This window comes from Suricata suricatta, chromosome 14, assembly GCF_006229205.1.
Source record: "Suricata suricatta isolate VVHF042 chromosome 14, meerkat_22Aug2017_6uvM2_HiC, whole genome shotgun sequence".
In the NCBI taxonomy this organism is placed as follows: Eukaryota; Metazoa; Chordata; class Mammalia; order Carnivora; family Herpestidae; genus Suricata; species Suricata suricatta.
Window position 1 is genome coordinate 63,790,312 of NC_043713.1, and position 24,666 is coordinate 63,814,977.

A 24,666-nucleotide genomic window follows, 5' to 3' on the forward strand; every position below is an offset into this window, starting at 1 on the left:
CAAGCTGGGTGTAGCTTGCATCCACCTGCTGTGTGGCCTGCAAGAAGTCACTCACCCTTTCTGAGCCTGACATCCCTTGGGAAGGTAGAACAAGGTCCTTTCCAACTCTAAAATTCGGTTCCCAGTTCGTAGGAGTTTGCAGAGACTTAGAAGGGGCTGCACAACTGCTCAGAGAAGCGGAGCCCAGAAACACAGCAGGTGGTCTTGCCTGTAGGACAAGGTAGTGTGAAGAGCCAGAAGCCAGGGGGCGCTTCTGAGCACATCAGGCCAGCATCTTCCCCAGCTGCGCAGGAAGTCCTGTTAATACAGCTCTTCTGGGGTTTCCTGCGGGGCTCAGTCAGTTGAGTGGCCGACTTCCACTCAGGTCATGATTTCATGGTTCATGGATTTGAGCCCCGCATCAGGATCTGTGCTGACAGCTCGGAGCCTGGAGCCTGCTTCAGATTCTGTGTCTCTCTCTGCCCCTTCCCCATTCACACTCGGTCTCGGTCTCTCTCTCTCTCTCTCTCTCTCTCTCTCTCTCTCTCTCTCTCTCTCTCTCTCTCAAAAATAAACATTAAGAAAAAGTTTTTCCACACACACTGCAGCTGAAAAACCTTTTATTGTCTCAGTAGTATTAGAAGAGCTGACACATCTGAGCACCTAAGCAACAAGCTGCCTGAAATGGAAGACGTGATAGAAGCTGATAGAACCAGAAGCAGCCTCTAATTATTATTCCTGTTACTCTTATTACAGCCGTAACACAGCCATGTTTTAAGCAGATACGAGCCAAGCATGGTAGTTAGTGCCTCACATCCGGTGTCTCTTTCATATGTCTTTTTTTTTTTTTAATTTAAGTAAGCTTCACACCCAGCACAGAGCCCAAGATGAGGCTCGAACTCAGGACTGTGTGATCAAGACCTGAGCTAAATCAAGTCAGATGCTTAACTGAGCCACGCAGGTGCCCTCGAAAGTCCCTCTGACGGCCCTAGGAGATATATTTTTGTTACCCCATTTCACAGACGGGACATTTGAGGCTCAGAGGTAACTGGGTAACAAGAGGGAAACTGAACTCAGGGTGCTCTGAACCATCAGGTCAGCCTCAGTTGTGCGCCCTCTGCTGGTCACCGTCCAAACCTGCCTGTCCTTTTCTCTTGCTAGTAAATACTATGAGAAGGACGCCCTCCTGATGGACCCAGTGGACGGCCCCATCCTCGCGTCTTTGTTGGGTATGTGGTCCAGTGCTCTGAGCTTCGTCTGGCTCTCTGGTGCCCCTCCTAAGGGGGCTCTCTCATCTCCCTCCAGCCCTCTCCCTCAAAACATACCTGTTCCCTGGCTCTTGATCTCAGGGTCTGGCGCTGGCTCTCCTTAGCAGGACCCTGGGGCATACTCACTGGCTGGAGGGGAGGGGCAGTGAAATGGGTGGCCCATCCAGGGGTAGACGGGAGGGTGGGCTTTCGGGGCAGTGGATTCGCAGCCCCTGTGTGCTCCGCAGTGGGGCCCTGCGCCCTGGAGTACACCAAGATGAAGACCGCGGATCACTTCTGGACGGACCCCTCGGCCGACGAGCTTGTCCAGAGGCACCGCATCCACAGCTCGCACCTGCGGCAGGACTCACCCACCAAGCGTCCGGCCCTCTGTGTGAGTAGGGCAAACAGGGGGAAGGGGGGTCTGGGTGTGACTTGGGCTGCATTCCAGACTTGGCGTGGAGTGGGGTGTTAGGAGTCACCACAGGCCTCACCCTCCACCTCCCCTCACACTGCCAGATCCAGAAGAGGCATTCAAGTGGCAGCATGGATGACCGGCCATCCCTTTCTGCCCGTGACTATGTTGAGTCCCTGCACCAGAACTCCCGGGCCACGCTCCTCTATGGCAAGAACAACGTGCTGGTTCAGCCGGTGAGAGATACTGGGACCCAGACCTTCCACAGGGGGTCCGGCATCAGGCTATACAGGAGGAGACCCCTCTGCCTCCGTGATGCTCCTCCAACTATCCACCCATCCATATATCCATCTCTTCATCTGCCAGTACTTCATCTCTCCATCCATTCATCCATAGGACAGGATTTACTTTTATCCATCCACCCATCCCTCCACCCACCCATCCATCCATCCATCCATCATTTTTACATCATCTATCTATCCATCCACTCATCTTTACACCCATCTATCCATCCTTTCATCCATCCATCTTTATATCCATCCATTCATCTTTATATCCATCCATCCATTCATTCATCCATCCATCTTTATTTCTATCTGCTTATCCATCTATCTGCCCATCTTTACATTCACCCATCCACCCATCCATCCACCCATCTTTACATGTACACGTCCATTTGTCCCTCCATCCATTTGTCCATTTATTTTCCAGTCCTTCTCTCCATTCACCTGTCCACCCAGCTGTCATCCATTCTCTTTTGTTACCACTCACTCATTCAGCAAATATTTATATTGAATTTTCTATGTGCTAGATGCTTGGGATATCAGGATAAACCTCATGGTTGATATATTTTTTAAATGTTACTTTTTAAATTGTTTTTAACGTCTATTTATTTCTGAGAGACAGAAAGACAGAACATGAGCAGGGGAGGGAAAGAGAGAGAGGGAGACATACCATCTGAAGCAGGACCCAGGCTCTCAGCTGTTAGCACAGGGCTGAACGTGGGGCTCGAACTCCTGAACTGCAAGATCATGACCTGGGCTGAAGTCGGACGCTTAACCAGCTGAGCCACCCAGGCGCCCCTAAAAGTATTTCTTTAAATCATACATTGCTTATGTAACTACACATAAGGGAACTTGTAACTGACATACATTAGTTAAGATAGTCCTAAAATTTCTTCATATTTCAGGGCTTAATCTTCTATATCACTTTTTGACTTAGTCATCACTACCTATATTTTTTCACTAAATATTGTTTTCTTTTTTTTTCTTTGTGAGAGAGAGAGAGAGAGAGAGAGAGAGAGCGAGCGAGCATGTGTGGACTTGCAAAAAGAGAGAGAATCCCAAGGAGGCTCCATGGCCAGCACGGAGCCCAATGTGCAGCTTGATCCCATGACCCTGGGATCATGACCTGGGCCAAAATCCAGAGTCAGACACTTAACTGACTGAGCCACCCAACCGCCTCCAGATACCGTTTCTGTTTCATCCAAAGAAGAGGTCAACAAACTAAAGCCCACAGGCCAAATACAGCGCTCTGCCTGTTTTCACAAATAAAGTTTTATTTTAATAGAGCCACACCCATTACCTATTGTGTCTGGCTGCTTTCACACTGTGACGGCAGAGTTGAGTGGTCATCGCTGAGCCTGTATGGCTCACAGAACCAAAATGACTCCCTCTCTGACCCTTTATAGACAAAGCTTGCTGACCTCTGATCACGAGTGTAAGAGGTATGGCATTCCTTACAAGGGCATGACTTTGGTGGTTGCTTTGCAAGACCATCTGGAATTGCGGGCATCCCTGCAGTGGTGGATACTGTGTCTGCTTTGCCAGAGTATCAAATCAGTGCTCTTGATCTCTGCTCCCAGCCTCTCTGCCTATGCAATGAGTTTCTACTTCAAAGATGAATCACAGTCTATTTTTCTTAATGCTTATTTAATTTTGAGAGAGAGAGAGAGAGAGAGAAATCGTGAACAGAGGAGGGGCAGAGAGTGAGGGAGACACAGAATCTGAAGCAGGCTTTGGCTCCGAAGTGTCAGCACAGAGCCCGACGTGGGGCTTGAACTCACACACCACGAGATCGTGGCCTAAGCTAAAGTCAGTTGTCCAACTGACTGAGCCACCCAGGTGCCTCTAAAGCTTTTTTTTTTTTTTTTAAAGGAGAGAGTGGTATTGAAGAGGGATAGAACCCCTTCTTGATTCTAAAAGTTCCCAGGCTGTGCCCTTGGGGCAGGGCTCCTGGACCTCGGCTGGGGAGTGGGTGGGGGTGTGAGAGTATAAGCGGGCAGCTCTCAGAGCTGGATCTATAGACCCCCTCCTGGGTGGTTGGCTGCACACTGCTTTGCTGAGCATGGCCACCTGGGAGGAGGTTCAGGATCTTCCAAATGGCCATCGCCTTGGAGGGCCTGACCCAGCCTCCTGGATCTGGCTATGCCTCCTGGAGTCAGACAGGCCAGGGCCTGGCCACGGTGACTCTGGCACTCTGACCTGTGCCCCCTCTCTCTGCAGAGGGATGACATGGAGGCTGTGCCAGGGTACCTGTCCCTGCACCAGACAGCTGACGTCATGACCTTGAAATGGACTCCTAACCAGCTGATGAACGGGTCGATGGGGGACCTGGACTATGAGAAGAGGTAGGGCACCAGGTCCTTTTCCACCCTTTGGCACAGGGAAGGGTGTGCTCTGTCCTTTGTGTCCTGCCCCAGCCTGCTGCTCTGTCCAGTTTTCACAGTCATTTTGGCCAGCCTCCCTGCAGCTGTGGCCTTATAGGTAACTCATTGGGAGGATCTGGAGACTGACTAGACGCATCTTAGGGTCTGAGAATTAGGTCCTGGCCAAAACCCATCCAGAGGGAGAAATCTTAACTCAGAGCTTGGAAGCCTGTCAGTGGCAAATATTCCCCCATCCGCTGCCATTTCTTGTCCCTCCATAACGAAGGAAAGCGGTGGGGGGGGGGTGACATCTGGTTCAGGGCTGCATCTCCTGTAAGACCCTAGAATTTATAAGACTCTGCAAAGGCTTTGGAGTCACGTGCTGAAGGAACACAGAAACTAAGGATTCCCAGCTGCAATCCTCTGTGTTCCCACACAATTAGGGACGGCCCTCGGAGGAGCCCAGAGGGAAGGCTCAGCCGGATTATTGCAGCTTGAGGCCTCTTGGCAGCTGTATATAAAATAAGGGTTCTTTTCAAGGAATATAACCAGAACACTGTTCTTGTGTTGTTTCATGTTAAGCTTCAGCGTGAGTGACAGCAGGCCTGTGTGTGATTGATGCCATTCTCGAAGCCACTTCCCGTGCAGAGGTGGCCATCTGTCTTCAGAGATGGTTGGTGGGAGGTAGAGTCGGTTCTCCGCTGAGCCATGTAATTCAGCTCCAGCTAGACTCCAGAGTTTCTGAGCAAGAAGCCCTCACCAGGGAACAGCACTGGGCCGAGGAGATGCCCTTGGCCTGGGACGTTATTTCAACGGACTTGGCTTAAACCTCAGGCCTTCCTCGACCCTTCACACGGAGCCCTGAACCTCCTTTGCAGCATTTATTGAATTGTGGGCACGTACTAAATCTGTGCCTACTTGTGTATCAGCTGTTGCCTTCTAGACCACAGTTCCATGAAAGCAGGGCATCTGTCTTGCTCATGTCCTCTCTCCGGCATCTGCCACAGATCCTAGCACAAAGTAGGTGCTCAGATAATCTGTGGAACAAAGCAGGGAAGTTCGAGGACCTGGATTCATTCATCAGATCTGAACGGAGCACTTACTATGTGCCAGGCACTGTGCTAGATACAAGACACATAGCAGATGAGCAGAAGGAGAGGAAAATCTTTACCTTCTCAGAGCGTCCTCTGAATTTACCTTATATTGGAGGAGACCACAAATAAACAGGTAACTGGATAAATGTATGTTTCGGGCCCACGTGCTTGCTTGGCCTTCATCTCACTGGAGTACTTAGCGTGTGGCTCTCCCTGTCTCTGGGCTTCAGTTTTCTCTTCTATCAAATGTGAGGCCTGGACAATGTGATCTTTCCAGAACTCAAGGGTTTGCAGGGGCTCTCCCTACACCAAAGGGTCTTCTGCCAAATAGCACAACCCGAGGGCCCTCTTTGCTAGTTGGACTTAACACCCAGGGCAGAAAACTTTTTAATTTTTTTTAACCTTTATTCATTACCAAGAGACAGAGACAGAACATAAGTGAGGGAGGGCAGAAAGAGAGGAAGACACAGAATCTGAAGCAGGTTCTGGGCTCTGAGTTGTCAGCACAGAGCCAGATATAGGGCTTGAACCCACGAACCACAAGATCATGACCTGAGCCGAAGTTGGAAGTTTAACTGGCTGAGCTACCCAGGTGCTCCTGGGCAGAAAACATTTCATGCTAATGTTTTGGAGAAGCACTGAGCCAAATGATCACACCTCCCACCCCCTCCATCTCAGACCGTGGGGACTCCATCTTTCTGCATCATCTTTTCCTCTGAGAACATGCATAGCATAGACACATCAACATTTACTTCCAACCGAGCCTGTACTTCCCAGGTCACTACTGATGGGCTAGATACTTCCCCAGCCCTGGGCTCTCAACCCCCATCTATCCTTCTGACTCTTGCCTGGAACACAGAGCTCAGTGAAAGAGAAGAAGCCAGGGGTCAGAAACATGGTGGTTAGCCTGGGGGAAAGTGGAGGTGCCCAGGGACTCTGGCATCTCTTTGGGGACCAGGAGACAATGAAGATAAGGGGTATGGTCCTGGTGTGAAGAGCTTCAGTACCTCTTCTCTTGCCCCAGCCAGCCCTGCTCTTGTACAACCGGCATTATAACTCCCTGGCTAGGTTTCGTCGTGTATGTGAGGAAATACCACCAAAGAGTGGCTATTTGGGCTCTGGGGTCAGGCTGGACGTGGCTTAGATCTCAAACCTGCTGATGGCCCCACCACTTTACACACAGTTTGGAAGTGTTTTATAACCAACCTTTACCACATGACTTAGCCATTCTACTCTAGGAAGATATTAAAACCTGTCAGATGAAAACAAAAGCTCAGCTCTTGTTCCTTCCCATGTTGGGGGATCTTGGACAGTCAGCTTCACCTTCCTGAACCTCAGTTCGTTCATCTGGTGTAAAATGCCGATGTGGTAGTGGAACCTCCAAATAGGTGGACAGGAAGGAGTCCATGAGAAAATGCGTGTAAAGCCCTTAGCAGGGAGACTGGAACCCAGAAAATGCCTCTTAGTCATGGGACTGTTGGTGAATTTTACACAGATCCAAAGGGACTGTGGCCACAGAGATCCTCTTTGCTGGTGTCTGGTGGGAGTTGGAGAGTTGCTTTGTCTAGGGGGCACCCTAGGGCATTCACCATTCCCTCTGAATCCTCTGAGCATCTTGCAGAAGGAAACAAAACCCAGGCGCTGTCCAGTTCAGCACCTCTTGGGGAGACAGGAGAAAACAGACAATTGCAACCTATGCGATGGGTACAGTGTGGGAATCCAGGGAAGGACCTCCTGGCCAGGACTCGCCAGCAAGGGGGTCAGCAGAGGCTGCTTCTCTGAAAACGTTTGTGCGCTTGGCTGCCCTCCAAGGGTGTTCATTCCATGGACCCTGGCGAGGCTGACTTTAGTGCAGACAAACCAGTGCAGGAAGGTTCCTTAGAAAACCTCTGTTCCAGCTTTTTTGTGTTGCAGCTAAGGAAACTGAGGCCCAGAGAGGAGAAGAGGCTGAGTCAGTATAGTTGGTAGACGTGGGATTAGAAGTCTGACCTTGAAGCCGTGTTGGCTCAGGTTTTCCAAGAAGCAGGCCTGGACAGAATTAGACATGCAGGAGAGACTTAATGTGAGAGGAACCTGTGAAGGATGGAAGGGAAGAGCAGGAAGAGGCAGAAAGGGTGTCCAGACCATGAAGCTGGTCTGACCCCTGTGAATGGGGAGGGAAAGAAGGAAGAGACAGAGTCTCAGATGCTGCAGTTCTTGGAATGTTCATCCAGCAAAGTTGGGAGCCCGTGGGCTGAAGTTAACCATCAGAGGAGCCCCCCCATCCCACAGGAATAGGCCTACACTGGCACCCCCATATGCCCAGGCCTGCCTGAGAGCTGCCCAAGGGAAGTGTGGTCTTGGCACAGACATGGTGGTGGATCCAGAGAGGTGGCCTCTGAAGCCGTTGGTCAGCTCTGCTCCCCACAGCAAGATCTGAAGGACACCTGAGCAGTGCATTCCCCTGATGGCCGCAAAGCCCCAGTTCCTGTGAGCCCCACCTCCATGATGTTCTGAGGGGAAAAGTGATCTGTTACCAGACAGCAGTAGGCTTTGATCGGGAAAGGGAAACCGTCAAGTATGTAAGCACAGAGATCATGAACCAAGTACTTTTTACTGTGTCAGTGTTGTGTTGAGCCCTTCAAATATGTGATTTCATTTAACTGTCACAGCTGCTCTATATGGTGGATAACGATCATCCCCCGTCTTACAGAAGAGGAAACTGAGGCTTATAGAAGCCTTCATATCACACTGCTAGAACCTGCGGGGTCAGAGCTGTTGAGTGGCTCTTCTAACCCCATGGATGCATGGTGGTTTGGCGTTGGGGTCTGAGTCAAGAAACTTAGATACCTGTGGCAGAAGACCACACCCAAGTGGACTTAGGCATTGACTCCCATGAACTGAAAAATTCTGGGATAGTGGTTTTGGGCATGGCTGAATCCAGGGATTCAAATGGTGAGGATTGGAACTCTCCATCTCTTGGTTCTGCTTTCCTGACTGTTGACTCCATTGTCAGGCAGGCTTTTGCTTGCCATGGCTCCCTACATTTCCAGACTTCTCTCATCTTTCCCTTACTCTCCTAGCAGAAAGGAGCATCCTTTCCCCAGTTTATGCTAACATAAATCCAACAATTGAGTCTCCTTCATTCTGCTTGGGTCATGGGGCCATCCCTGAACCAATCACCATTGCTGAAACAGTAGAACGTGCTGGTCAGCCAAGTCTGGCTCAGATGGCCATTCCTGGAATCCTGGCATAAGGGTGGGTGAAGTTAGCCTCTGCCACATGGATGGGGGTAAGAGAGGAGTGCTCCTTAGAAAATTGGGACCAGAAGAAGAGGAGGTAGATTCTGAGAACACTGGAATACAGATGTTGGGGACAGATTGGTCCTAGTGAGAAGGGTTCAGGAGCCCATGGGTGTGGTCTTCTGGCCTCGTGGGCCCTTCCCCGTGATGAAGAGAACAGGCATCCTGTGGGCCTAACCATCCCTCCCCTTGCAGCGTCTACTGGGACTACGCCATGACCATCCGCTTGGAGGAGATTGTGTACCTGCACTGCCACCAGCAAGGTAGGGACTGTTGGGGGAGCACGGGGCTGGCGAGTCCCTTCCGGCTCCCCTGCCTGCTCCCACCTCCATACTACCTGCACAACTTCCAGTGATTTCACCTCTCTGAGCCTCGGTTTCCCCATCTATAACATGGAATCACAACAGTGCCTACTCGTGGCATTGTTGTGAAAGTCAGACGACATACATTCAGGGCTTAGCATCAAACCCACGGTGTTAGCTGCTGACACTGGAGCGCATGTGCTGTGCCAAACAAGACTCTAAACAGGTTGGCCCAAAGTCGCACAGCCTTTAAGCTCCAGAGTTTGGACTCAAACTCAAGTCATTGTCACTCCATAGTCAGTGCTCTGAAGATCTGGGATTAATAGCTAGAGCTCTCCTCTACAGCTCAAGGAAGGCACTCCTAGAACAAGCAGAGGGCTAACCTGTTGTAGAAAGCAAGGGATCTGGGCTCGACCAAGGCATGACACATTATGCTTATTTAAAAATGTTTAATGTTTAATTGTTTTTTGAGAGAGAGAGGGAGAAGGGAGGAGGTGAAGAGAGAGAGAGGGAGACACAGAATCTGAAGCAGTCTCCAGGCTCTGAGCTGTCAGTACAGAGCCTGACATGGGGCTCGAACTCAGGAACCGTGAGATCATGACCTGAGCTGAAATCGGATGCTTAACCAACCGAGCCACCCAGGTGCCCCACATTAAGCTTATTTAATGAGACCTGGGTTCAGATCCAGACTCTGACTCTGAGCAAGTTATGTAACCTTTCTGAGCCTTGGTTTCATCATTTGTAAACTGGGCAACAATAGGAAGGAAGACCTCCCGGGGCTGTTGTGCGTGTGCCAATAAGATGCTGCCTTTAACGGGCTGTGCTTATATACAGTAAGTCCCCAATCCATGCTAGCAAGCCAACTACTGCCTGAGAAGGGGTAGGAATGAAAGCCTCTGTACAAAAAGAGGTCAGGTTGATGCACAGAGGGTGCCTGAGGGATATGGGGTGTTTGAAGGCATCATTTCCCTTTGGTGGGTGAGCTCAGGGGGCCGGCCACATTCTTCTGGACCATGTCCCACAGTTCCCAGTCAGCAGCAGTGGCAGGGGGGATGGAAAGGGCTCAGGGACTTCCCCTGACCTTCTGCCCAGGCCTTTCCCAGAGCGTTGGAGCAGGTCTGTGGGTCTGGCTTGGCATGCCTAGGGCGGTGTGTTTGTCCGGAGGGCCCCATCCCTATGCCTCATAGTGACTTCCTGCCGGGTCTCCTCTGGCTGGGTCGTGGTGGCAGTGGACAGCGGTGGGACAGTGGTGTTGGTCAGCCAGGATGGGATCCAGAGGCCGCCATTCCACTTCCCCAAGGGGGGACATCTCCTACAGTTCCTCTCGTGCCTGGAAAATGGGCTGCTCCCTCATGGGCAGCTGGACCCTCCACTCTGGTCTCAACGGGGGAAGGTGAGTGATTGTGGGGGGCCCAGGGAGGCTGGGATTGGTGGGGGTCAGCCGTGGGGAGTGGCCATTCTTTTTTATTTTAATTTTTTAATATTTTATTTTTGAGAGACTGTGTGAGCAAGGGAGGGACAGAGGTGGGGGGATGGAAGATCCAAAGTGGGCCCTGTGCTGACAGCAGCAAGTCCGATGCAGGGCTCAAACTCACGAACTGCAAAGTCATGACCTGAGCCAAAGTCAGATGGTCTACTAACTGAGCCACCCAGGTGTCCCAGGGTGGTCATTCTTCCCCGTGGCTCCTTACGTGGCTTCATGGGCTCATGCACACCTCACTGAGACCCTCGGGCTGTCCAGGCTGTGGGGACAGATGGATCCCAAGGGCCGTCCATTGGGACATGTGCTTTCAGGGCAAAGTATTTCCCAAACTGCGCAAGCGAAGCCCTCAGGGTTCTGCCGAGTCCACGTCTTCAGACAAGGAAGATGATGAGGCCACGGATTACGTTTTTAGGATCATCTACCCCGGCATGCAGTCTGAATTCGGTAAGCTGCCAAGTCTCTGGGCCCCCAAGATCCAGCACGTTAGCTGAGTGTGAAAACAACTCCAGCTGTTTGGAATTAGTGGACAGGTGGTCTGGTTTCTGGGGCCAGGAGAGTGGGGGGAGGGGATGAAACCAGGAAGTCAGTATCTCAGTTCCCCCCATATGAGAACCATGCGCTACCTAGCTTATTAAAGATGAACCTGAAGCAGGAGGTGCCATTGGGTAGCGAGTGGGCTCTGGAATCCTGGCTGAACTGGGGCAAGTCACTTCACCCTTCTGTGTCTTGGTTTCCTTATCTGTAAGATGGGGATGTTCGTATAGCACCTGCATCCTAGGGCCCTTGTGGGGATTAAAGTAGAGAAGGCTCTTGCCAGAGAACACGTAAATGCTAGCTGCTGTTATGTGGTTGTTGGTATTTCATTTCACTATACGTTTGTCAGGATTCTGTGAGATAATGAGGTGCTCAGTGTAAATCCCTAGGTTAACGTCTCGCACACAGTAGGGCTTCAATAAATGATAGTCAAGATGGCAGAGGCGGGAAGCAAAGCACCGGACAGGGGCACACAAGAGGCTGATATATGTCTGGCACTTAGGACAGTGACGGCGGTAATACAGGTGCTTGGTTCATGGAGACTGTTACCATTAAGGTCATTACCACAGAGGTGTTATTCAGATCAAATGAACTAATATTTGGAAAGTATTCAGAGGCCTGGGGTTTATTTTACCTTATTTTATATTTTATTTTATTTATTCATTTATTTAAGATGTTTAATATTTGTTTATTTATTTTGAGAGAATGAGAGAGAGCGAGCGAGCGAGTGCTGAGGAGGAGCAGAGAGGAAGAGAGAGAATCCCAACCAGGCTCCGAGCTGTGAGCGCAGAGCCTGATGTGGGGCTCGAACTCAAGAACCATGAAGTCATGACCTGAGCCTAAACCAAGAGTCAGATGCTCAATGACCCAGTGGCCGAGGTGCCCCAGAGTCCTGGCATTTTTTAAGCACCGTGTGTATGCGTTGGTTCAACTCAGTATTAAGCTGTAGGTGCCTTCTGTCCACCCTGTTTTATGTAACCCTTGGTGGACCGTTGTTCCATTTGATGGGTAATGGCTCGGAGCCTACCTTTGCTTCCGTGGCTATGGCTGGGCCTTGAGAGGCTCCTCTGAAAGCAAACGTCCTCCTGGCAGGAGTGGGCCGATCGTGCCCGGCCACTTCCCGCTCCGGCTCTCCTCCAGCGCTCAGTTGGATCTGGGGATGTGGGGCAGGCTGGGCAGTAAGGTCTTACACTGCTCGGGCTAGTCTCGTATCTTCACCCGTATGTTCATTCCTTCTTGGTCAGTTAGACCAAAGCCTCACGTTTCCGCATCACTGGGAGCCTTAGAGTGTCCAGAAGTGTCCATGACTATGTCCATTCCTACCCAGGTTCAGGGTCTGGAGCTGTCCCAGCCTGTCGCGATACCCTGGCTCATGCAGCCCCTCCCGAGAACCGACTGATCAGAGGCGCCGGATGCCCCGTGTCTGCCTTCCCAGGAAACCCTCTCCACAGAGGCTCATCCAACATACAGTCTGTCGGCTCTGCTGGGAGCCAGGCTGGGCGCCGGAGGTCTTATTTACCTGGGAAATGGCCGTGTTAGCGTGTTGGGGCTCTCCGTGTGAGAGCAGAACAGACGTGGGCAGTGTCCACCCACACCCCTCGGTGCGGGCTCTGCCGCTGGCTTCCATCTTTAGTGTCAGTCTGCCCGCGGGTCCCTTCTGCCTGTGGGTGGGGGGCAGCATAGAGGTGCCAGGGAACCAGGATCCTCCCTGGAGCAGCCCTCCTCGGCCAAGGACTGACAGGAAGTGGTGCATAAATTCCCCGGCACCCTCCCCCAATCCCCGGTGAGAAAGCTCTGACGATGTGTGCGTTCTGCATGTCTCCCAGAGCCCCTCCCCGAGGAGATCAAGCACCAGTTGCCCATAGTGGTAACCTGAGTGGTAACCAACCCTTCGCTCTGCCTTCTCCTGTCACTTCGCCTCTCCCCGACCCAATGCTTCATGGAAACGTCTCCCAGATATACTCCGGGTACTTGAATCCTCGTCTGCCTCTGAGGAAACCCCCGGTGAACCCCGTTTATTTAGAACAAAGCTTCTCACTCATAGTGCTGCTGATGTTTTAGATGGAATAATTCTTGCTGGTTGGTGCGGGGATGTCATGTGCCTTGTAGGGTGCTGAGCACCATCCCTGGTCTCCCACCACCAAGGGCCATGTAGCAACTCTGCCCCTCCCCCACCACCAAGCTGTGACTACCGGAAATGTCTCCAGACGTTGCTGAGTGTCGTCTAGGAGCACAAGTGCCCTTGGATTAGCAAAGTGCACGTCACTGGAGTCACCTCTGCCACTGCAGCGAGGCCAAGTGACCTGCCCTCTCCAGGCCTCACTACCTTCTCTGTAGAATGGGGAGAACAGCCCCTCCCCACCCAGGCTCCTACTCTGGAGAGTCAGTGTGATGATGTATGAGGCACCTAGTGTGATGCTAATCCTCACCACAGCCCTCCTAGGCAGGTACCACTGTCTTCACCATCCCCTACTTTTCAGAAGAGGAAACTGAGGCACAGAATGGTTAAGAAACTGGTCCAGAGCCACACAGCTAATCCTCGGTGTGGTTGGGATTTGAACCCAGGTGTCCTGGCTCTAGAGCTTGTAGCTCTTACCACCACTCCATGCAGATTGTTTTTGACCAGGATCGGGAGACACTGTGGTTTCACCTTCTTCATGCGCAAGCTCAGATTCAGCCCACATGGAAATGTGCCCCATCCTTGGTTGATTTTCTAGGGGCCTGAGCCTTGCAGAGCTAACCCAATCATGGATGGTTTCCATCACTGAGGACAACGAAGTCCTTTCTGAAGAAGTGCCTGAATCAGAAATGGGAAAACCCCTTCCTGTGGTCCAAATTCGGCCCACTGCCTGCTTTTGTAAATAAAGTTTTATTGGAACACGGTCACCCCCATTCATAGACATAGTGCCTGTGGCTGTTTCACACCACAACAGCAGAATGAGATCATTATAACCAAGACTTTATGGCTCACAATACTTACTGTCTGGCCCTTTCTAGAAAAAGTTTGCAGATGCCTGCCTTCAATAATAAGCGAGAAGAGTTTTGCCCTGTGGGTAGGATGGTGTGGCCACAGGTGGTTCTAAACCCCCTTTCAGTGTCTTCTTGCCTCTGTCTCCACTGCCTGGTCCTCATACACGAGGAAGCAGAGGCCAGGTTTGAAACCTTGAGACAGGTTCGGAGTCAGAGGAGGGCATTTCCACTCTCCTGTGTTGCTGAGACTGTCTGTCCCACCTGGGACGGCAGACGTGAGCTCCTTGTGCCTCCCGAGCACTTAAGATGCAGCTGGTTTGAATGGAGATGTGCCTTACGTGTCAAATACGCACTGCATTCTGAAGACTTAGAATGACCAACAAAAAAGAATGTAAAGCATCTCCTCAGAATTTTATATTGATCAGATGTTCAACCGGTAACATTTTGGATATACTGAATGAAACAATATACTGTTGAAATTAATTTCATCTGTTTCTTCCCCCCACTGTAGTGCAGCTTCTAGAAACTTCTAAAGTAAGCATGCAGCTCAGGTTGGATTCCTGTTGAATAGAACTGGTCTAGGGCAGAGTTTCTCAACCTCGGCACTGTTGCTGTTTTGGGCTGAATAATTGTGTATTCGGTGGGGAGGTGTCTGGTGCATTATTCCTGTCGTCTACCCACTAGATAGATGCCAGCAGCATCTAGCAAATTCCCAGGTCGTGATGACCCACAATGTCTCCAGACATTGCCAGATGTCCTCAAGTTGCTGCCCTGTGGGACAGCTGCTGGTCTAGAGCAAGGGTGGTGTTGGGGGGATGTCAGTCGAGAGAGTATGAATAGGATTCCAGGGTCTGATGTGGGCATGCTGCTTACATACTCTGTGCTTCAGTTCCCAAATCTGCAGAAGGGGATAATGGTAGTACTTGTGCTCAGTAAGTGATAGCTGTTGGTGGTGGAAAGAGAAGGGGGACCTCAGTCAGAAAGGGATGTTATGCCACTTACCACCTGCTAGGGCTGGGGCTCATTCTGAGCCTCAGTTTCCACTTCTGCAGAGTGGGAGAAGAGAGGCATTTCTCAGGGAGTCATTGAGGACAATAAGGCAACCCTGTGCCTGTATACAGTAGGCACTTTATAAACATGGAGCCGTGCAGAGCAGGGCAGGGGAGAGGTTCAGCCCTGAGGAATTGGCTATTCGACCATGTCAGTATCCTGCCACCTCGGACATTCCGTGTCACTGGTGCTTTTTGTTTTGTGTCTCAGTTGCTCCTGACTGCTTGGGCGGCGCTCCCTCCATCTCCGTGAGCCCTGCCTGGACAGTGGTTCCTTCTGGCCGGTCCGTGCTGGTGGTGGCCAGGGGCAGTCAGTGGGCGCGAACCAGATGGGATGCCACCTTCCCCATGCCGGGCCTGCAGCAGCAGCCCCCCAGTAATGTCTGGGCTACCCCCACCCTGGGGCTGGGTGCCGGCCACCTCTGCCATGTTGTCATTTGAGTCTTGGTCCCAAGGGCGAGGGAAGCGGGAGACAAACATGCCCTCACGCTGTCCAGCCTCCGCGGTGCAGGATGTTGTGGGTTCCATAGTGAAGGATCCATTGGTGATGCCTGTGGAGTGTGAGGGGCTGCCTGCCCCAGCTCACTGAAACTGATCAAGGAGGCAGAGACCTGGGGACGCTTTTCTAGGGCATTTTACAGGGGCTCACTGTTCTTTCTTGGTCAGCTCATCCGTGAGTCAGCTCGGGGAAGAGCTTTCTACGGACATTGTGAAGACAGCTTTCTACACTGTCAGTGGGTAGGGCTGGGCCCTGTCAGCTACGGATTGCTGAGGACAAGTAGCACTGGGTCTACAACCATTCCCCTCCCCGCCACCTTGCAGCTTCAAGGGAGGAGGCTGGGGATCACGGCTCATCCTTGAGGAGGCATGGCCGGCGGGGCAGATGTGCACCCCTCTCAATCTCCAAGGGCAGGACTTGGCAAGCAGGCAGAGCCAGCCTCATTCTGTGCAGCCCATGAGCTAGGAATGGTGTTTACATATTTCTATTAATTTATAAAAATCAAAAGAAGAGTACTATTTGTGACATGTGAAAATGATCTGAAATTCAGGTTTCAATGCCCATCAATAAAGTTTTATTGGAACATATCTGGGCTCATGTCTTTGCATTTGGTGCATGGCTATTTTTTGCATTCTGAAGGCAGAGTTGAGTAGATCAGAGCCAGTTGGTTCACCAACTCTAAAATGTTGACTGCCTGGTCCTGGACGGAAAATGTTTACTGAGCCCTGTCCCTGAGAAAAGAAAATTTTTGCACCTGTCTGGAGCTGCCACTAGGCCAGGAAGTTAACGATAGAAACCGTAACGCATGTGTCACCATTGTGTTTGTCCTGCAGCCCTGCAGATGCCATGATTTCCATGGAGATGGGAAAGGAGGCCATGAGGGAAATGCATCCTGGGAGCACTTGGTCAGGAATCACCAGTACCCGTGTTAGGAGATCAGTCATGCTGTCTTGATTCTCAAATTATGGCTGCTGTTATCAAAGTTGCTTCTGATGTACAGACTTAAGGGCTGTATCTCTAGGAAGATTTAATTCCGTAGATCAGGGTGGGACACCAGCGTCTGGCCTTTCAGCAAGCCCTCTACATGATTCTGGGTGGGGGTGGCCAACCTGCGTGAGACATGTTGATGGCACAGCTGTATGGCTGAGGCTGATGGACAGTGCAGGAACCGCCGCAGCGGGGACTCCACTAGGTCCCTTGCCCTTGGGTGCCCTGCCTCATCTGTTGAGTTAGGCTCCCTTCTGCCTCCCCACCAGAGATTCTCTCTCCCGGAGAGTCTACCCCTGGGGACTCAGGATCATCAGTCTCCCCCAGAAACCCCCAGCAGGCCCCTCTTCCTTCTTGTCAGCCTCCTGGGAAGACAGCTGAATGACAACATGGTGAGGCTTGGCTTCCTGCTCTGGCGCTGGGTCTATTTTCTTGGTGTGCTCTCTCTCTCTCTTTCTTTTTCACCTTTCTCCTTACTTCTTTCTTTATCTTCCTTTCTTCACTTCCTATCGGGCAAGAGCCCCAAATCTTCCTGGTGGCTTTCACTGGATCAGGTGGGCTCAAAGGTCTGGGTCAGAAAATGATCAGGGTTGGGGTTTCTGGCTGTCACATTCAGAGCCTTTCCTCATCTGGGTGCTGGTCTAGGGGTGAGCTGCTGGCTTCAGGGTGAGGTTTCTGTGACCCACATAGGCTAAACAGGCTCTCCCTCCATCCCTCCCCTCCACCACAGTGCCCCAGGACCTGATGGATGTCTCCGTGAGCAGCCTACCGCCCTTGTGGCAACCCAGCCCCCGGAAATCCTCCTGCTCATCCTGTTCGCAGAGTGGATCTGCCGATGGCGGCTCAACCAATGGCTGCAACCATGAGAGGTACCAGGGGCTTACGCCATGGTTCGAGGGAATGGAAATTTTCGCAGATTTGTAGGCACTCATTTCTTGCCCAGGACTGAATTCAGAGGAGGAATATGGGCTATGGAATCACTCAGGTCTGGGTTAAATCCAAGCCTTGTGAAGTCCTAGCTATTGGAGCATCCTTACATGTATCAGTCAGGATAAACAAGGGTATGTTGCAGTAACAAACTGTCTCTGGGAGCTCAGTGGCTTATTTCAGCAAAGGTTTATTTATCATGCGTACTATGTGTCTGTCATGGGTCAGCCAGGGGCTCCCCTTGCTCCACATTAAAGGGCCTGGCCACACCAAATATTATTCAGTGCCAACCACACATGCCTCAGTTTGTTCCTCCACTGAATGGGGATATGAATGCTTGCTTTATATAGCTATTGTGAAGACAAATCAAACTCTGGTCCAAAGTGGCCAGCATGCAGTACCTGGCCCGTGGTGATATTCCGTAATGACACTTGTTATTTTATTGGATAAAGTTAAATCCTCAGATCATCTCTCTCCTCGCCCATAGAGCTTGTGTGTCTCAGGGATGCTCAGTGCATTCATGGGACTGGTCTCATTTCCCATTGACCTCGCCTGGCCTGGCCGGGGAGAATGGAATCCCTTTTTCTTGCTGGGCCCCTGTCCCAGTGGGTGGTCCAGTCTTGAACCGTAGGGGCATAAGGGGTGGGAGCTGGCATCAAATCTTTGACGTCATCCAAGGCCTGCCTTTTCAGTACATTGTCCACAGATCTGCTGCAGCCTCGCTGGGCCAGATTTTCATTCTGTCTTGCCAGACCTAGGGAAGCAGAATCGGCATTTAACAGGTTCCTAAGATCACATGTGTACTTCTAAGTTTGAGAGATGCTAATATAACAAGAGTCTCACATGTTTATATCCTTCAGAATCACAAGAGGGAGGTAGCGAAACATACTGATTCCAAGACAGTTTCCTTTGGGGTCCTGATTGAGTAGGTGGGTGTAGGGCCCAGGAATCCACATGTTGGAGAAATTCCAAGCGATTCCTGGGCTGGTGGTCCATGGGCCATTGAAAAACGCTGTTCTAACCTAGTATCCCCTCTCATGGTGTCTGCTTGCACACCTGTAGTGACGGGGAGCTCACTACCTTTCAAATAGCCAAGTCCACTGTGGGAAGTGCCAGTGTGATGCTGTTCTTAGGTAATCTGAGTAAGTCTGAGCCCAATCAAGTGGAGGGTACAGTGAGGGTGACTTTCATGTTTAATGCCTCCATGTACGTAGCTGGAGGACCTCAGCCAGGCCTCCTTCTTGTCTCCCTGGAGAAAAGTATACAGCTTTCCTCCATTCTGTTCTCTGTAAGAATGTACGATACTCCCTTCAGCAGTCCTTGATTTCCCCAACACTGTTGGAGCCTTACTCCCCTCTTCTGTTTCAGCCAAAACAGACCCCAAAATCCCCACGCAAGGAGAAGCTCTGAGGCATTACCTCCGCCATCAGCCAGACTCTGAGTCCCAGTCTGGCTCAGTTTGGTTCAACTGGGTCGCTTTAGAAGCCAGAGCTCTTTTTTTTTTTTAATGTTTTATTTATTTATCTTTTTTTTTTTGAGAGAGAGAGAGAGACAGCATGAGCAGGGGTGGATCAGAGAGAGAGGGAGACACAGAATCCGAAGACAGGCTCCAGGCTCTGAGCTGTCAGCACAGAGCTTGATGTGGGGCTTGAACCTAGAAACCATGAGATCATGACCTGAGCTGATGTCAGACGCTTAACCGACTGAGCCACCCAGATGCCCCTAGAAGTCAGAACTCTTGATGCAGGTCACAGAAAAGCCACATCAGACTCGTTCAAATACAAGAGAAAATCTCAGCAGGACTGAGAAGTCCAGAGGCTGGTGACTTTGGGCGTGGTTAGCTCCAGATGCTCAAAACAGAAAGCTCTCTGGGTCTTCAGCTCTTGTCTCTGGTTGCCTCTGTGGTGGTCTCATTCTCAGGCAGGCCCTTCTTAGGCAGTGGCCAGAATGGGTCCCAGCGGCCACTGCCCTGTATCCCTCTGGCTTAGGAACTCGAGCAGAGACAAGTGGGTCTGTTTCCCTGTAGTTCCAACGAAAGTACCAGGGCTCATTCTCATTGGCTCAGGTTGAATCACATGACCACCTCGTGTTCAGTGACTGTGATTCCAGCCTGAGTCAGGTACTGGGTAGAATCAGCCTCATCCAAATCAGGCCCTGAGTGTTGGGGAGGCGGTGACCCCTAAGACGAGGGCAAGTGGCACTGATGCTGAATGGGTAGAAATAACAGTCCCCCCACAGTCCCCTTAACTGGCTGGTTTTAATCTGCTCCCTGCAGGCGACAAAGCTGTGCTCCTCCAGGAAACCTGGGCTCTATGTGGTCTTTCTAAGTGTCCTCTTTTCCTCCACCTGCAGGGCTCCCCTGAAGCTTCTCTGTGACAATATGAAGTACCAGATCCTTTCCAGAGCCTTCTATGGATGTGAGTATTGGCCTTACTTGCCACTGTGGTCTCTGGGGGCACTTATCAAAATACCTGTTGTATGTCAGCAATGTCAGGGGAAGGTGTCTGGCTCTGGCGTGTGGACCTCTGCTCCCCTGCTTCCTGAATGTGTCTGTTTTTAGTGTAGTCACATGGACTTCTCTGAGCCTCCATTTCCTCATCTGTAGATGAGGATAAATTGTATCCCTAGGTGCTAGAGGGGGCAGCAAACAACGGGGCCTCTCGGTGGCAGGGGTCTGGTTAGTCACCACTGCATCCCCAGTGCCCATCATAGAGGGCTGTTTTCAGGGTTAAATGAGAAACATGTATAGAGAGCCCCTAACACCTAGCATGACATGTCCTGGGTGCTCAATAAAAGTCAGTTCCCCTCACCTGTGGGCAGAAGAATAAGGTGGTCCGATCCCTCCCCATGAAGTTATTAGCTAAAATTTAAATATAGGCATGCCAGTGATTTCCCTTTAACAAGTGAGGAAACTAAGGCACAGCGGGGCAAGGTGACCGGACCAAGGCCGCACCGCTAACACGTGACGGAGCTGGAGCACAAGCCTAAGCCTGCCTGACCACAAAGCCTGTTTGGTTTTCTTCCCTCTGCTGTGATTCTTAGCACGTTTTCTTTCCCCAATCTCCAGCCTAGAGGCGGGAGGTAAAACCTGTGTGTTTTCAGGCATTCTGGAAAAGCATTGCTACCTCCTGCATGGGCCTGCGGAGCAGCCGTGCGGGCCATGTCCCAGCGCCTGGAGAGGCAGGAAGCGGCGAGCCCCCAGATCAAGGCTTTTGCCTGTTGTGTCATCACCTTCCCCAGTGCCTGGTGCAGGGCCTGGCGTGGAGCCAGGGGGGCGCAGACGGGCCTTTATGGAGCCCAAACAGAAGCGCTTCCCGGAGGAAGGGGTCCAGATGGCTCTTGAACAACGTTGTCTAGGCCCTGGCACATTCCTGGTGCTGGTGGAGAGCCCAAGTTCTGGCGGTGGGCAGCTTGGGTTCAAATTCCATCGCATTTCCCAGCGATGTGACCTGGGCGGGTGACACGAACAATCTGTGCCTCAGTTTCCTCATCTGTAAGATGGAGAAGATAGGAGTACCTGCCTCATACTGTTGTGAGAATTTGATGAGTTAAGTTGTGGGAGCTCTGGGCCGCTCCCTGGCGCGTCGTATATACCTGTATAAGGTTAGCCATTCCCTTCTTCCCCTCCTCCTCCCCCTTCTCTCCTCCTCCCCATTCCCCTTCTCCCTCCTCCTCCCTCCCTCCTCCTCCCTCTCCTCTCCTTCTTCCCCCTTCTCCTCTTCCTCCCTATCATCCTCCCTGCCCTCCTCCCTCCCCTTTCCCCCCTCCTCCCCTCTCCTTCTCCTCCCCTGCCTCCTCCCCTTCCTCCCTCCCTCCTCCTCCCTCTCCTCTCCTTCTTCCTCTCCTTCTCCTCTTCCTCCCTATCATCTTCCCTGCCCTCCACCCTCCCCTTTTCCCCATCCTCCCCTCTCCTTCTCCTCCCCTTCCTCCCTCATCTCCTCCTTCCTCCCTTCCCCTCCTCATTGCTGGGATGGATGAGTCCTCGGGCGCCAGAAAGCCCAGGGTCCTCTCAGGGACTTGATAGGGGACAGCCAGAGGGAAGGGGCATGGTCAGAGCAAATACAGGCTGGCATTCACTGAGTGCCTCCTGTGTACCAGGCACTGTGCCCTCCAGGTGCCCGGGGTGCAGTGGGTGAAGGAAGGGTGGCAGGTTGCAGGCATTCTATAAGAGTGCAGGGCCATCTTTGAAAGCAAAGAGGCGCATCTCCCAGGACCTTCTTTATCTAGTGCCCTGTGAACAAAACTTGTCCACCTCTGCCATTCTCTCTCTCTCAGTACATATTGGAGGCACCCAGAGGCCCAGAGAGCATGTGGAGTCCCTGGCTCCTTCCTGCCTGGCCCCTTCTCTGCCTCTTGCCCGTGGATTAAATGCCTTGGCTTCCGGGCACAGGAGGTAATGTCTCCCTGGACCAGGCTGAAAAAGGCGACCAGGCTTCCCCAGGCTGACAGAACTACTGAGCCATCAAGTCAGCAAGTGACTTCGCCCCTCTGAACCTCGCCTTCCTCATCTGGAAGAGAGGGATGATGGACTTTCTGGGTCATGAGGGCTCACTAGGCTTGCAGGGTGGGGCAGTGCTTTGAGATCCGTGAGACAAGGCCCGGCAGATGGGATGGCGGATCATAGCTCTTTCCTTCCCTCGCCAGGGCTTGCCTACTGCAGACACCTGTCCACCGTGAGGACCCACCTGTCAGCCCTGGTCAATCACATGATCGTGTCTCCGGACTTGCCCTGTGATGCGGGACGTGGGCTGACAGCCAGGATCTGGGAGCAGTACCTTCAGGACAGCACAGTGAGTCTTAGCCTGGCTCAGCCTGCTGGGGGGACTGGCTTGGCATCTGAGCAGTACACCCGCCTGCTTGTGGGGACACAGGCTGCTGTGACACCTCGGGGGTCTGCGTACCCAACCTGAAGGCCCCCCCCTTCTTGAGAGTTCTAAAACCCACAGCCCGCTTCTGCCCCTGGGTGTGAGGATCAAGGAGGTGGCGAGGGCGCATCGTCTCCTGGAAGAAGTAAGACCTGTCACCAAGCATTTATTAAGCATCAGCTGTATGCTGAGTGCTGTGCGAGGTGCAGGGAGTCCTCAGCAGGAAGGTTGAAGCTACTTAGGGTGAGGCAGGCAGTGAAGTTAGAGGAGGCAGCTGGGCCCGGAAAACCCCTTCCGTCTTGGCCTCGGGGCCTGAGGATCCTCCCATTAGATATTTCCCCTGGAAACATATCTCTAAGGTTTTCCTATTAGAAGGCAAATATCCCTGCAAAGAAGATGTTTATGTTTGAAAAGAGTTTCAGTCAAATAGTTTCAGAAATGAAATGAGTCTGCTTTTCTGTTATCCGGCAGAACTTCCCAGAACCTTGGCTAGGCTGTTATGCTTATCACTCTCAAGAAATCGGGTGGGGGAAGGGGGTAGGAGAGAGCCTACGGAACAGTTCCTAAACGTATTGGGCCACGGGGACGTGTGTTGGAAACTACCTCCCATGGCTGGTGTAAGGCAGCATCCTTTTTTTTTTTTAAGAGTTTATTGTCAAATTGGTTTCCATACAACACCCAGTGCTCTTCCCCATAAGTGCCCTCCTCCATCACCACCACCTCCTTCCCCTTTCCCGTCCCCCTTCAACCCTCGGTTCATTTTCAATATCCAATAGTCTCTCAGGTTTTGCGTCCCTCTCTCTCCCCAACTCTCTTTCCACCTTCCTCTCCCCATGGTCCTCCATTAGGTTTCTCCTGCTCTCCTGTTAGACCTATGAGTGCAAACATATGGTTTCTGTCCTTCTCCGCCTGACTTATTTCGCTTGGCATGACACCCTCAAGGTCCTCCACCTTGCTACATAATGGGCATATTTCATTCTTTCTTATTGCTATATAGTACTCCATTCTATATATATACCACATCTTCTTGATCCATTCATCGGGTGATAGACATTTAGGCTCTTTCCATGATTTGGCTATCGTTGACAGTGCTGCTATGAACATTGGGGTACATATGCCCCTATGCATCAGCATGTCTGTATCCCTTGAGTAAACCCCTAGCAGTGCTATTGCTGGGTCATAAGGGAGTTCTATGGATAGCTTTTTTGAGGAACCTCCACACTGTTTTCCAGAGCGGCTGCACCAGTTTACATTCCCACCAGCAGCGCAGGAGGGTGCCCATCTCTCCACACCCTCGCCAGCATCTATAGTCTCTTGATTTGTTCATTTTAGCAACTCTGACTGGCATGAGGTGGTATCTCAGTGTGGTTTTGATTTGTGTTTCCCTGATGATGAGTGATGTTGAGCATTGTTTCATGTGCCTGTAGGCCATCTGGATGTCCTCTTTGGAGAAGTGTCTGTTTATGTCTTCTGCCCATTTCTTCACTGGGTTATTTGTTTTGTGGGTGTGGAGTCGGTGAGTTCATTATAGATTTTGGATACTAGCCCTTTATCTGATAATGTCATTTACAACTGTCTTTTCCCATTCTGTCGGTTGCCTACTAGTTTTCTTGATTGTTTCCTTTGCAGTGCTGAAACTTTTTATCTTGATGAGGTCCCAATAGTTCATTTTTGCTTTCAATTCCCTTGCCTTTGGGGATGTGTCAAGTAGGAAATTGTTGTGGATGAGGTCAAGGAGGTTGTTTCCTACTTTCTCCTTGAGGGTTTTGATGGTTTCCTGCCTCACATTCAGGTCCTTCAGCCATTTTGAGTTTATTTTTGTGTATGGTGTAAGAGAGTGGTCTAGTTTCTTTCTTCTGCATGTTGCTGTCCAGTTCTCCCAACACCACCTGCTAAAGAGGCTGTTTTTTTTCCATTGGATACTCTTTCCTGCTTTGTCAGAAATTAATTGGCCGTACGTTGGTGGGCCCAATTCTGGATTCCCTATTCTATTCCATTGGTCTATGTGTCTGTTTTTGTGCCAATACCATACTGTCTTGATGATGACAGTAGTAGAGGCGAGAGTCTGGAATTGTGATGGTTCCTGTTTTGGTTTTTTTCTTCAAGGTTACTTTGGCTATTCAGGGTCTTTTGTGTTTCCATATGAATTTGAGGATAGCTTGTTGTAGCTTTGGGAAGAACACTGGTACAATTTTGATGGGGATTGCATTGAATGTGTAGATTGCTTTGGGTAGTAATGACATTTTCACAATGTTTATTCTTCCAATCCATGAGCATGGAATATTTTTCCATTTCTTGGTGTCTTCTTCGATCTCTTTCATAAGTTTTCTATAGTTTTCATCATATAGGTCTTTTATATCCTTGGTTAGGTTTACTCCTAGGTATTT

At 51.1% G+C, this 24,666-nt stretch overlaps 1 protein-coding gene across 1 annotated transcript in view; it reads left to right on the forward strand.

The window, feature by feature from the left end:
- The first annotated feature begins 911 nt into the window (after positions 1–911).
- SGSM1 (small G protein signaling modulator 1) overlaps positions 912–24,666 on the forward strand; it is a 61,585-nt gene continuing 37,830 nt past the window's right edge. Inside the window, exons 1-10 of the mRNA XM_029922211.1 lie at positions 912–1,208; positions 1,475–1,620; positions 1,746–1,877; positions 4,146–4,270; positions 8,859–8,926; positions 10,195–10,358; positions 10,760–10,892; positions 17,218–17,356; positions 19,767–19,831; positions 22,059–22,204. Of these exons, the coding sequence (XP_029778071.1) occupies positions 1,169–1,208; positions 1,475–1,620; positions 1,746–1,877; positions 4,146–4,270; positions 8,859–8,926; positions 10,195–10,358; positions 10,760–10,892; positions 17,218–17,356; positions 19,767–19,831; positions 22,059–22,204 (1,158 nt within the window). The 5' untranslated portion in view covers positions 912–1,168. The remainder of the gene's footprint in view (positions 1,209–1,474; positions 1,621–1,745; positions 1,878–4,145; positions 4,271–8,858; positions 8,927–10,194; positions 10,359–10,759; positions 10,893–17,217; positions 17,357–19,766; positions 19,832–22,058; positions 22,205–24,666) is intronic.